We start from the raw sequence: 13910 nt of genomic DNA, 5'->3' as shown, positions 1-13910 counted from the left end.
AGCAAGGGGAGGCCAGCAGAGCGGGAATATACAGATGTGTTACCAACAAAGTACACTTCCCTTGGGTATAGATAATTTCTTTTTATCTGGCTCACTGGCAGATCTGAGCGAGGAAATCATAGTGTCTATTCTATCACTGCGGTAAAGAGGCACAGATTGCCCTAAATGGTTACTTCGAAAGGCTTTGGTGTGCAACATTAGTCTCCGTTTGGAGCAGCTTTTCCTTGCTAATTATGGGTTTGCTTTCCCTGAGCGCACACAATCCTACAGAGGGAGGCTGGTCCAGAAGCTGACTAGGAAGTGGGCGAAACTGGGTGGGTACAAGATTAAGAGGCACCTGTGGGTAATTCACAGGGAGAGGACTGATGTTTGAGTGAGTGGCTTGCTGCTCTGGAAGCAGATTTGCTCTTCCACAGTCCCCAGGTTGCCTACTGCATTGTGGTCCAGGGAAAGGGAGTTCTCTGGCATGCACAGTGCACCTGTGGCCCTTCAGGCAGCTGCTTCCCAGCTTCCCAGAGTCTTTGATCACTCAAGGAAGGCCCATCTGCGTTACCATGTCTTCCCATCCTTTAGGACAGTGCCATTTTCCTCTCCCCAGATCTCTGGGGATTAGGGAAGGGAAAGAAGAAAGGAGAGGGGAAACCTGCAAATTGCTTTTCCTAGAAAGCCTCCAACCCTGTTTAGTGTGTGTGGACTCTTCACTGAGTCCTGAGAGAGGCACAGAGATGCTCCGTGGCTGAATGCACTGGGACGTAGTGAGTGGGGCAGTGAGTGAGTGGGAGGAAAGATGGGTATTTAAAGTCACCCATCAGCTCAGCGGTCACTGTTCTCCAGTGTCTGAGGCTTCGCTTCCCTAAGGCTTCTGAACTTTAGGACAGCAGGTGGGACTACCCTGGCCTCTTCTGGGCTCCTGCCCTCTATGCAGAATCATCCAGAAGAGAGCAGCTGCCAGGGGTGGGTGGAGAACTGGGCAGTATGTGGAGTCCCTAGCAGGGTTCTCCCACAACCTGCACTTTGCTTAGTAGGGTCTGTGGGTCTGGATGACCGCTTCAGGGGCTGTCCTGAGCAACGAGGACACCCAACAGCACCCCTGGCTCCCATCCATGGTCATCTCTCCACTTTTCCCAGGGCAGCAACCCAAACCATCTCTGGACATTGGCAAACACAAAACACCCAGTGCCCGAGAACTGCTCACCTGGGGCCTCTGCCTTGCATGCCCCACGTGGTGGGGAGCAAATCCCAATCCTCAGGAGCCATTAGCTGCAGTGGTATACAACTTGGGGACCGGGCAACGTAAATCTGTTCCGGAGCAGGCAAGACCCTCACTGTGGTCTGTGTGCAGTGAGGACTCCAAGGATAGCCCCTCCCAGGGTGGGGAAAGAACCCACGGAGGAGGAGGGATAATTAGAACACCTAACTGTTGCCCAGGCTAGACCCAGGGAAGGACACAATCCCTGCTTCCCTTTGCTATACTATAAGTGGAATGTCTGACCTACACTTCTAGACTCATAGGCCTCTCCTGGGCCACCGTAGGTCTCCATGGCACACTAAGACAAGCGGGCCACTGGTCCTTTTACTGTTCTGGTCTTTGAAACCCAGTCTTCTGCCCTTCATGGAGTCACAGGACACAGCATACTGAGACCGTCTTTGCTCTACATCCCCCAAGGGGACCCAAGACTTGGATCTGTTTCCTCCCTCCCAGAGGCCCCACACCCCAGGGTGCCCAGGACTCACTTATCAGAGATTTTCTCAGAGCCCACGAACAAGCTTCGTCTTAGGAGACCAGCCCGGGTCCCCAGAAAGGCCACATCCACACCAGGCTCTGATGCTCTGTGAGGCAAAGCAATGACAACGTGTAAGCTGTCTCTTCCAGTACCTGGGTCTGTGGGCTCCGTGAGGGCACGAGGCAGGACAAAACTCACTGCCAGGGCCCGGAGGCTAGGGATGGTCTACACTGGCAGAACCCAGGGACAGCACCAGGCCTGGGTAACAGTTGGTTAGCTGTCTAGGGAGTCCCTGGAGAGGAAGGTCTAGAGAGAATGGGGCCTCTGCAGGTGGGTGTCTGGGTTACTCAGGGTTTAAATGTGACAGGTACCAGCACCCTGCATTAGCTGTACTGGGTCAGACCCTGGGGTCGCCATCTCTAAAAAGCACCAATCCAATTTGCTCTTGGAGTCCTACTGACCTCTCCCATGACCTAGCTTTGCAAACAACAACCCAGGCTTCCCAAGGCACCACAGCAACGGAATATTCTCAAGCAAATCCTAGGTGTTTAATCAGTAAATACTTTAACTTATAAGGAACTAAAGCGAACACCTCAGTGCCACTGTCAAACCTTTCCAAAAGATCCATGATGCCTGGTGTCACCAGACAGCCCAATGCCCCGTGAGTTTAAGCTGGTGAATCAGAATCTTACTGTGGTCTGTTCAGACAGTGGCTTAGTAGGCCTTTTCTCTCTTCCTGGTTTGGAACCATATCGTTTCCCTGTCTAAAGTGTATTTCTTTTAGTGCACTCTGCAAATGGCACAGCCATTGTCACCGTGACTTTAGACCATTTATTGTCACCCCTGGAGGGAACTCCATGCCGGTGGCAGTCATTAGCCTTTTAAACCTTGGTCTCCTATCCCGGCTTCTCTTCTCCTTGTGGACCACTTCCTGCACACACCAGACCACCCGTCAGGGTGAGGTCAATTGCTAAAGTATTGTTTGGCACACATTTTTGTCCCTTGGATTTCTTGTAAATTACCTTTTAGACCTCTGGGCCTGATTGCATCCAGCAATGAGCTTTTACATCGTATGGTTTGGGTGAATGTCCCTCAAAGTCCTGGTTATGGAAGGCTTGGTTCCCTGGGTGGTCCTACCTTTGAGAAGTGCCTTTGAGAAGTGAGGCACAGTGAGAGAGGCCGTCCTTAAGGGGGACCCTGGGACCCTGGTGCCTTCCATCCCCACATGCATTGCACTACGCCATGATGTATTTCCCTCAGCATAGGCCCTTCAGCTGTGGGTCAGCCTGACACACGATGGACTTGGAAGCCAAACGAACATTCTCCTAAGATAGTTTCCTCTGGTATTGTTTATCACAATGCTATGAAGCGAATACACAGGCGATTCGGTCCTGACAGGCAAATGCACACTGTTGTCTGGGGGATACTAACAGGCACACCCCTCCAATTTTGTCTTTAGTTTGCTTTTACTGGAACTACTTCCTTACAGAAAAACTATATCCTAGGGAACAATTGGTACAGAAGAGACAAGATAAGTAATTGATGCTCTTGCTTGTTTAAATCAGTGTTTGTCTTGCACCTCCAAAGGTGGCTGATGAATGGGTTTTGTCTTCCAGTCTCTTCACAGATGCAGGCTCTGGAGTGTAGCCCATTGCAGACATGGTTGCCCTCTGCTGTCACCCCATCCTTGGCTCATGAGCTCTCTCCAGGGGCCTCTGAGTCCCATTAGTCTTGCTAGCTTCTCCCTTCAGTGTGACAGGAGGCTCCTGGTTCACCTGGTTCATTTCCTGCCCATGTCCTATAGTCAGGGATGTCCCCAGATTCACTTTAATGAGGACCTGCATTACCAATCCCTGTGACAGCTGGGTGCCCCAGAGGCTGTGTTCCCCAGCAGGGCAGGCTAGAGGCAGCCTCTTTACCGCTTTAAGAGAAAATAGATCTGGAACTCAGGTGAATGTGTACAATTCAGATTCATCTTTAAAAAAAAAGATTTATTTTTATTTATGTGTATACCCACAGAGGCCAGAAGAGGGCATTTGATCTCCTGTAGCTGGAATTATATGCAATTGTGAGCTGCCTGATCTGGGTGCTGGGAACCGAACTCAGGTCCTCTGCGAGAGTAGGAAGTGCTCTTAATCACTGAGCCATCTCTCCAGTCCCTCATATTCACCTTTTACATGTAAACACTTTTGATTTTTGGAACTTGTGTCTCTTTTTCCTTTGGTTGGAAATGTTGGCTCCTAATGATGCTAACGTAGTGGGACCTAACCCACATCCAGTCACACCAGCGTCCTTTCCAGCAGTGTGATTACCAAGCACAGGTCACAACTTGATCAGTTTCTGCTTACAGCATACATACTTTTGCCAAGTGTCCTGTGGATGCTGCCAAATTCAGTTGCACTGGATGGCAAGAGGCACCATCTTGAGTGGTTTTATATACACTTCTTTTATTCAGATCTGGGTCAACACACATTTAAGGGCTGATCCTTTCTTTTGGCTTTTGATCCTGTACGGTTCTGTGCTTCTATTTGTCTGTTCCTGAAGTTTTTTGTCGTCCACACTGTAGCTGCAGAGATGGCACCTCCCCCTGCTCATGGCTGCAGCTTCCCAGCTCACCCCTTCTTTGCACCCTGCTCGTACAGACATTTCCAAGTTGTTAAGTTAATCAGCCATTCTTGCATTGCTTCTGAGCTTTGAGTCAGCATTAGGAAGGCTTGCTGACACCCAGATTTTAACACAGCTGGATCGCAGTATCTGTTAGTACTGACGTGACTTCTTTCCTGTGAATATGAATCACTTCATCCAGGTGTGTGGACTCATCCAGCGGTGCTCGTCCCACTGGCCTCCGCACCAGCTATTAAGCCCACCTTCCCTCGTTAACGTGACACAGGGCCTTGGGATGCACAAGTCCACGTGTGTGCCCCCTGGGTCTGGTTGCTCTTTTGGGTACCAGCACCACAATTCAGGATGGTCAGAGGTTTGATAATGTCTTTAAGTCTAGGTAGGACCATCCCCTGGATTGAGACATTGGGCTGTTCTTGATTGTTCTTCTAATGAACTTTACAAGCAGTCACCTGGATACAGAAAGACAGTCTCAAAGGCATTCCTTTTGAGTCTACACCAGGGAGGAGCTTCATGGTGTCTGTCTTTCTACTCAGAGACACCATGAGTCTTTCCATGTGCTCAGGCCTACTTCTTTGTCTTAGAGAACTGTTTCCTAGTCCCCTACATCCCAAGATTAAACCTAGGGCTTCATGCTTGCTACCACTGAGCTGTATCCTGTGTTACTTTTTGAGACAGCATCTGACCCTGTATCCCAGGCAGGCCTGGAACCTTCAATCCTCCTGCCTTAGTTCTCTGAGTAGCTGGAATCACAGGCTGGTGCCCTAGGCCCAATGTTTCATTTAGCAGTTCTCACACTGTATGCTCAATGTGTTCTTACAGTTCTAGAACAATATTTTTATTTCTTACCATCCTAAAGGAGTCTTTTCATATCGTATCTCTTTTTTGGGGGGTTACTTATATGCATAAGTATTATTAATTTTTAAAAAATAAGATTTTATTTATTTTTAATGACATACATGAATATGTATCTGTATGGGTATATGCATGTGAGTGCAGGTGTCCATGGAAGCCAGAAGATGGCGTCAGATCCCAGGAGCAGGAGTTATAGGCAACTGTGAGCCACTGAGCATGGGGGCTGGGAACCAAACTCAATTCCTCTGTAAGAGCAATATGTACTTTTAACCATTAGTCCATCTCTCCAGCCCCAGGTATTATTACTTTCTTAACATTGATATTATAACCTTCCACTTTACCAAATCCTCTTATTGGCTATAGTGATTTTCCTATTCTTTTGAAGTTTCCTGGTATATAATATTTACTGATTTTACCATGCTGGGTATGGAGCCTGGGGCCTCATACATGCTAGGCAGGTGCTCTACCATGGAGTCATCCACACACACCCCCACTCATGGCATCTTTAAACAGAGACAATTTTCTTTCTCCAGTTCTCACTGGCTAGAAGTCTTGTCGGGCTGCTTTAGAGCTTTCTGACCGTTTGGTATAGGAATGGGATGGAGCCTGCTGGTCTGCATCTTCAGTGGGAGAGCCTCCAACCCCCACAACATGCTGGCTTTCAATTTTATGTGTGTGTTCTATGTGTGTACGTGTGTTTGTGTGAGCGTGGCATGTGCGTATGCATTTGGAGGTCAGAGGTTGATGTTGAGTGTTTTCTTCAATTGCTCTCTGCCTAGTTTATTCTGGACAAAGGTCACTCACTCACCCTGGCACTCCCTGATTGGGCTGGGTTGGATGGCCAGTGACCCTAAGGATCTGCCTATCTCTACCTCCCCGGTTTGGGGTTATGGATGTGGGATACTATGCTTGGCTTTTTATGTGGGTTCTGGGGGTCCAAACTTAGGTCCACACACTTGTGTGGCAAACACTCTGTGGAGCCATCTTCCCAGCCCCCACCAGACCAATTTTTGGTAATGTAGAAGCTAGTAAAGAACATTTTCCCTTCAATACACTGTGTGCTAGTGTCTGGCCCTGTAGATTTTCTTCATTCTAGGTTTATCTGTATACCTATGTTTATATGGTTCAAAGTTGCACCAAAAACATTTGCAGTTCAAGCTCCATTTCAGTGACCTACTTTTCTAACCAGAGAGCAGCCCTCAGAACCTTTGCTGAACAGCCTTCCGTGGAAACGGGATGCACATGTGGAGGACATGTACACGGACACTGTGTTCTGGCCCTCTCTTGAGGAAATGGAGCACATTGCACACGTGTTTTTAAAAATAGGAGATTGTTTTGTCAAAGGAGCAGCAGTGACTGGAGTGTTAGGGAGGCTTGACATCTCTGATTTTGAACCTTCCTCTTCAGAAGCAAGCGCTACAGACCTTACCTCATTAATGTCACCCCCATCTCATGCCGTGTACATGGTGCCTAATTTTCTGTCTAGCCATGAAACACAATGTCAGCAAGAAAAATCCAGTAGAGAATTAGGGAAATCTCAGGGTCTGGGAAGCACTGAGGTCCAGCCTGTGGTAGCCTTCCTTCGAAGCTGGAAATACATCTCCATTTGTCAGTCTTGCGCTTACTGGGGCATTTCTTGGGGAGTGAGAGACCAACCTAGAAAACACGTTCGGCCCAGGGCACAGACTGGGCTGCGGTGGGGACTAAGGCTTGTGGCTGGGAAAGATGCACTTTGTGTTTTTGAGTGAGGAGCTGGTAGGAGCTGTGGGGTGGGAGCCTGCTTTACAGGAGTCGTGTGAAGGCCATACTCACCCCCGTGTCCACCATATCCCCGTGTCCCTGTCTTCATCGTGGTTCCTTTGGAAGGGGTGGTGTCTTTCCGAGGGATCTGACTAAATCAGGGATAGAACACGCCCGAATGTGCTACCTGCTCTCCAAAGCCATCACCCCTCCTGTACATACTCAGACATGTTGAGTGCCAGTGCTGTCCAGTAGGCTTCCATGGGGGCCGTCACCACTGCATCAAACAGCACCTCCCGTACCAGCTCCTCATCACCTGGGGGTAAAGTCACAGAACCAGCCACACGTCATCTATTACCCCAGGCCCCACCCCATTAAGAACAGCACAGCTCCTAGAAGCTGCGGGTGTAGCTCAGTGGTGGCAGTGCAAGCCTGGAATCCCAGCTCTTGGAAGTAGAGGCCCAGAAGCTGGAGGTCATCTTTGGCCACATAGCAAGTTTGAGACTAGTCTGTCCAATGACAATAACAATGCCCGCAGCACAGACCCCTACCCTGTCGAAGTCAGGAGAAGGATGAGACTCCTGCTGGTGTCTCCGGGTATTAAAGCCATCCGGGTGGCCATAAAGATATCAACCCTCTTGTTCTGTCTTCAGATTCTCAGCCACAGAATAGATGTGAGTTGACATTGAAGGCCCTTCCAGTTTAACACTGTGGAGTCTAGCTATTCTTTTGATCCAGCCAGGGCCTGCCCGGCCTGTGTCAGCTCCCACCCTCTCTGCTCCCTGATGCAGGACATGCTGGTGGCTGTGGGTGCTGCAGGTCTGAGCTGACTCAAAGCTGCCCTGTCTCATCGCCCCAGTGCCTGCTGCTTCCCTGGCCTGGCTGCTTTTCCTCCACTCTACACAGATGCCACTCTCCGCCCTCTCTCTTAGAATTGTTTTAATTTTTCACTGAAGTGAAATTTATGTTGCACAAAACCAACTTATAGTATTCAACTCAATGTACACCACTGTGTAACCCACCCCATCTATTTCCAAAATATTTTCATTGCCTTCAAAGAAGATCCCAGATACCTGGGATCTTCTCTGCCTCCACCCTGCTCCCCAGCACTCCATCCACGGCACCTGTCATGACTGCAACACTACATATGTGTGCAGCCTTGATCACTGCCTGGCTTCTCCCCCAAATTTCCAGCTTCATAAGTGCAAGGCCTTGGCTGGGTTGTCTGTATCTCAGTCCTTGACCCAGATCTGGTGCAAGCACATGCTCATGTCAGTCTTGTTGACTGATGGGGAGATAGACGGATGCCCTGGTAGGTCAGTTCAGGAGATGGTCTTTTCACGGGGAGAACATATATGGAGCAGGACCACTGAAGAGGAGGGAGGGGCTTGCTGAGGGCCATGGTCAAGTGAACTGGCCAGAGGCCCGAGTGCCTAGACTTGGAAAATCCTCCCAGACCAAAGGATTGAAGAGACTGCCTGACCAAATGCTACGCTTGGCAGAACTGAGGACTTCAAGACAGCGTCTGCTCCTTGACCACTTTAAGGTGGTGGGGATAGACTGGACAAGCAGGAGGGCTGAGAGGGGATAAAGGGGATCTTGGCCTCTGACATGAGGATCCCTGGTACAGGCCTCTAGTTCTTAGAATGCCCATGTCCTGCATAGCCCACTGCCCCAGCCAGCTTTGACTGTTTCTTCGGGATTTCTTGTTTTTCTCAAGCCACCTTTGTGATCCCAGGACAGGTGGATGGTACTCTCTACCCCTGGAAAGCCCTGGACTGCTGGGACCCAGAGGACAAGTACAGAGGCATGGGTTTGGATACTCACACTCCAGGCCTGGATCCATCCCTGTCAGGAAGCGGACCACAGCTTCCAGCTGGCTGAGTTTCCGGTGGTCTGGGTCGATATCCGTGATGCAGTAGATCCTGGAAGCCCAGAGAGCACATGTTACCTCAAACCCTCCTTATCTCCCTCCCACCCTGACCTCCTTGCCTACCAGTCGCTGGCCAGGGTCAGATCCGGGTGAAGCAAGTCATGCAGGCCTGAAAGCAGAGTCCATACTCAGGCTGATACCCCGTGGCTGTGGACACACACCCCAGGTCCGCCAACCCGTTTGCAGGAAGGGCTTTTGTGAGCACGCCTTTAGCATCTTGCTACATAACAGGTTTTCGTGGCCACAGCCTTAAACCTCTTTAGATACCAGTGTCTTGCAAGCTCCATCCTCTTAACACTTTGAAAGCCGTGGTTTTGTCTTCCCTGGTTTTACCAGACATGGCTGCTACCGTGGCCAGCCAGAGACCAGCCTGGGGTGGGCTGTGCCTGCCCAGTAAGCCCTGGAGCCTCGCTGGGCTCTTAGCCTGACTGTGCACTCAGTACACTTGGTGAAGGAATGAGCGAATGGGCTCTTGGTAGCTCAGTGCTCAAACATTTAAGTAGGTACTCAGTGAAGCTTTGAGAAACTGTAGGAAGAGACTGGGCAAACAGGAGGTAAGACTGCGTGACTTCACGAGTGGGTGACGGACTGCTCCCTCTGTGACGTGCAGTGATGTGACAGGGACTAACTGGGCAGTGGAAGGGAGGAAGAAGAGGCACACTGAGGGCCCAGGGAACTTAAGGGCTTGGTGACTGAGGACAGAGCAGGGGAGCCCCAGGAGCAGGCCTCTTGCTGTGGAAGGACATTGCAGGCATCAGCACACCACCTTGGCAGGGTAGGGCTACCCTGGGAAGTGGGAGGGGGCAGTGTCATCTAGATTGGCATCTGATAGGGCCAGAGTGAGCTGGAGGGAGGGTCCAAGAGGAGAGATTTTCAGGGCAGCCTCTCCCAGCTCCCCGTTAGCCAGCTCCCTGCCCCGGTCCTCACTATGCTGAGTACTTCCTCTTGGCCTGCCACCACAGGGGCCTCTTCCCTCAGCTGTCTAGTTTTAATTTTTGAATTACTATTATTTTATGTGTCTGGATGTTTTGCCTGCATGTATGTCTATGTACCATATGTGCAAGGCCAGAAGAGGGCATCAGATCCCCTGGAACTGGAGTTCCACATAATTGTGAGCTGCCATGTGGGTGTTGGGATCAGAACCCAGGTCCTTGCGAGAGCAGCCAGTGCCCTTAACTGCCAAGGCACTGCTCTAGTCCTCAGCTGTCTGTTTCTTCTAGGGACACCAATCTCAGGAGTCTGGCCCATCCTAATGATTTCATCTTGGCTCGATTATGTCTGCCAACACCCTACCCGAGAAGGTCACAGCCACAGCTTCCAAGAGTCAGACCTTCAGCACATCTTTTGAAGGGTAGGAAGCTTAAGAGAGTAAACTTGGGGGAGTTGGGAGGACAAGACCAGGGGAGGCTTTTCTAGATTCTGTGGATGAAGTCAAAGACGGAGGCAGGGTGAACGGTTGGAGGCCACTATGATTGTCTAGGGATGGAGGGGACTATGATTGACTGATGGCAGGATGATGGGGTGATGGGGTGCACCCCAGGGATGAGAAAGAATAGACAGACATAGAAATGTCCCATCTTTCAGGGCTTTCAGAGACATCCTGACCCTCATGAAGGTTGATTCTCTCAAGGTGCCCAGGCAGCTGGGGTCATGGGCAGCTGGGATAGGGGTGAGGCCCCTCTCTGCCACCCCACCCAATGGGAAATGTTCACCCTGATTCCATCCTGGGTTGACCCTGCTCAGCAACCGGGAGAGTGAATCCCCCACTACACACCACATCACAGTTAGTACATGGCTTGACCTACCTTCCTCCACGGATGTATTTCCCAGGAGGATGTATTCTCCATGGCCCCTAGTCAGCACCACTCCCAAGCTAGAGAGAAGAAAAGGGAGCCGTGTGCACACTGGTCACATCCGCTCTAGCTAGTTGCTCACCAAGCAAGGAGTGTTTGGACACAGGGCAATGGCACACCTTTCTAGCTTTCCTCCTAAATCCTGGCCTCACAGGTCACTCCCCTGAGAACCAGGAAGGTACTGCTAGTCTCTCAGTCACTCTTCCTAAGAAGGACCCTGGAAATGCCACAGACCATGATTCCTGAAGCCCCCAGGTTACTTAAGGAGTAAGTAAGTTCTTGAGCTTCCAGGGACCACCTGAAATGTTCAGGGGGCTTCCAGGGACCACCTGAAATGTTCAGGGGTCTCAGGATCCCCCCTAGGAGGTTCCTGACCTACTGAACCCCATCTCTTGGTAGCACATTAGACTTGAATCTGGAGCATTGAAAGGTGTGGCGCCTGGGCTCTGCCTCGCAGTCCTGACACAATCGGCTTGCTTGGGCTGAGGAGCTGGCAATCCTGCGCCGCTCTCGGGTGTTCTAGTGGGCGGTCAGAGCAGGGAAGCTGCGCTGTGTTGGGAAATGATGGCGGGGACCTTGGCGCTATTCTGCTTTCACCCTCTCATCCTACCACCCTGCGCCGCCAACATCTGTGTAGATTGTATCATGACATCATCAACATAGTCAAGAAGTAGCTGCTATCATCATCGTTCACATTTCACAGATGACACATTTGAGGCACAGGGACGGTAAGTGCCTTGACTCAGGTCGCAAAGCCTCTAAAGTGGTGGAGCTGGGATTCAAACTAAGAGTTCGGCTGCAGAATTGGACACATAGCCATACTGGCAAAGCCTATCTAGATCTCATTTCCTGAATAATGGCTGACCAGGATCTTTCAAATCTGACAGCTCTATCATGAGTTGGTGGTATTTCTACTCTGTCTTGAATCCCTGGCTTGTGTGGCATTATCCCCTCACCTGAAGGGTGTGTCACTGATGTCCGTGAAGAAATAGTCATTGGTCAGGAATAGAACACGTTTCTGAAAGCAAAAGAAAAGTGTCCTGGCTAGGTGACAGAGTGGCGCTGGCCACCTGCCCCCCATCCACACCCTTGGTTGCTTGTTACCTCAATGTGCCTCCCTCACGCCTCACCCCCCAACCATCCCAGCCCCCCTTTTGGACACTCAGGACAGAAACAGCTCACAGTTCAGCAAATTGGCTTTTTGGGGGCTGCCTTTAAGGTCTAGGCTTGCCCAGCCCAGGTGGCCAGCTCAGCACTTGAAACATCTTAATTAACTTTAACCAACATCAATGGGGTGTGTGGTTGTGTGGGGTGAGGAGATGGGGGTGGGAGCTTGGGGAATAGAAATGGGGCAAAAATCACAGCTGAAGGGCCAGCCTGAGGAAAGTCAGCAGTCCTGACCCCACGGCAAGCCCACAACCCCCATGGCAAGCCCTCAGCCCCACGGCATGCTCACAGCCTTTACAGCAATGAAGTAGAGCTAGATAGTAATAACAATAGAAACTGTGGAGAATACACAAACTCATGGATTTGAAACAACACACTATTGAATGATGAATATATCACTGAAGAAATCAAGGAAGAAGTAAAAAAAAAAAATTCCAGAATGGAATTAAAAGGACAACACACATACAGAAAGCTATGGGACAGAAGGAAGGCAGTCTTAAAAACAAATACTGACACAAAAAACAACGAGAACTCAAACAACACTTAGAGAAATAAAAACAGCCAGGAGGTGGTGGCACACACCTTTAATCCCAGCACTCGGGAGGCAGAGCCAGGTGGATCTCTGTGAGTTTGAGGCCAGCCTGGTCTACAGAGTGAGTTCCAGGACAGCCAGAGCTGCATAGAGAAACCTTGCCTCAAACAACAACAACAACAAAGAAAAAGAAAAGAAAAGGAAGAAAAATAAGAACAAACCAAACTCCAAAGTAATAAATGGGAGAAATAATTATATCAGGGTGGAAATTAAACGGAACAGAAGGAACAAGCTCAGAAACGATACGAAAGAGAATACCCCACATTAATCAAATCAGAGCTGAAAGGGGGCACAGCGCAGATACCAGTGGGATCCAGAAAACCCTAAGAGCAACCTTAAAAACACATACTCTAGACAGTTGGAAAATCTAACGTAAATGGAGGAATTTCTAGATGCATATGACCAGCCAGAATTAAACCAAGATGAAATAAGTGATTTAAGCAGATCCACAGCCAGCAGCAAGACTGAAGCAGCAATAAAAAAATTCTTCCAACTTAAAAAAAAAATAGCCAGGAGGATGCAGGTGGCAGAGCATGTGTGATGTGAGAATAGAGGGAACACGAAGGATGGCCAGATTTAAACAGGGAGGGGTGTGGCCTGGGAGAATATGGTGTCCCACTTTCCGTTAGGTTGATGCAATAAAATACAATGACGAAAGCAACAGGGGATGAAGGGGCTTATTTTAGCTCACAGTGCCAGGTTCCTGTCCATCATTTTTAGGGGAAGCTGAGCTAGTTACATCCAGTCAGCAGCAGCAGCAGAGAGAGAGAGTGAATGCATGCCTGCCAGCACTCAGCCCACCTTCTCCTCTCAGAGTCTAGAACTCAAACTCACATGGGTTTCCCACCTCAAATAATGGAATCAGGACAACCATGCACTGACATGCCCATAAGAAAACCTGATCTAGACATTCCAGCTTGGAGCCTCTCTTCCCAGGTGATTCTAGATTGTGGCAAGTTGACAACTGAGTTAACCAAAATTAAGGAAGTAAGAAGTCATATGGAAACCCACTACCTCATAAGCTAATTTAAAAACAACTTTAAAAACAGATTCTGAATAGAAGCGCCATGTATAGGTAGATAATGACAATCCCAGACTGTCTTATAAATATTTGTTTCTATCCAGACACTAGTGCTGACCTCAGCCTTGGTCAAAGATGCTTCTCTTTACAGAGCGTGGTAAATGTAAGGGTTCATGGTCAAGGTGCTGAGAACAAGTAGCTGCTGAGCTTTAAACAGGACACTCCCATCCCTCCTCCAAGAGAACATTGCCAAAGGCAGAAAGAACGTTAGATCTGGACAATGGGTAGGAGGGCCATCTTAAGGGCATGTAGAGACCTCTCTGCTTCCTGTGTGCAGACAAAATGAGACCAGTTCTTTCCTGTTTCAGCTGCCATGTCTACCTCTGCCTGCTACCATGCCTTC

The 13910-nt window shown here is 49.6% G+C and overlaps 1 protein-coding gene across 4 annotated transcripts in view; it reads right to left on the bottom strand.

Moving 5' to 3' along the window:
* Positions 1-13910, bottom strand: part of Cacna2d4 (calcium voltage-gated channel auxiliary subunit alpha2delta 4) — a 108160-nt gene that overhangs the window by 44182 nt on the left and 50068 nt on the right. For 3 of the 4 annotated variants that reach the window (XM_059258472.1, XM_059258470.1, XM_059258471.1), the window contains 6 exons: positions 11684-11745; positions 10680-10747; positions 8938-8983; positions 8769-8866; positions 7164-7257; positions 1735-1830 (listed from right to left, as the gene is read on the bottom strand). In XM_059258472.1, coding sequence (XP_059114455.1) covers positions 1735-1830; positions 7164-7257; positions 8769-8866; positions 8938-8983; positions 10680-10747; positions 11684-11745 — 464 coding nt within the window. Of the gene's footprint in view, positions 1-1734; positions 1831-7138; positions 7258-8768; positions 8867-8937; positions 8984-10679; positions 10748-11683; positions 11746-13910 lie in introns of those variants that run through there. The other variant, XM_059258473.1, reaches the window with a different exon arrangement.

This window comes from Peromyscus eremicus, chromosome 3, assembly GCF_949786415.1.
Source record: "Peromyscus eremicus chromosome 3, PerEre_H2_v1, whole genome shotgun sequence".
NCBI lineage: Eukaryota > Metazoa > Chordata > Mammalia > Rodentia > Cricetidae > Peromyscus > Peromyscus eremicus.
The sequence above is the reverse complement of the archived record's forward strand: the minus strand, read 5'-3'. Positions and strand labels throughout refer to the sequence as shown.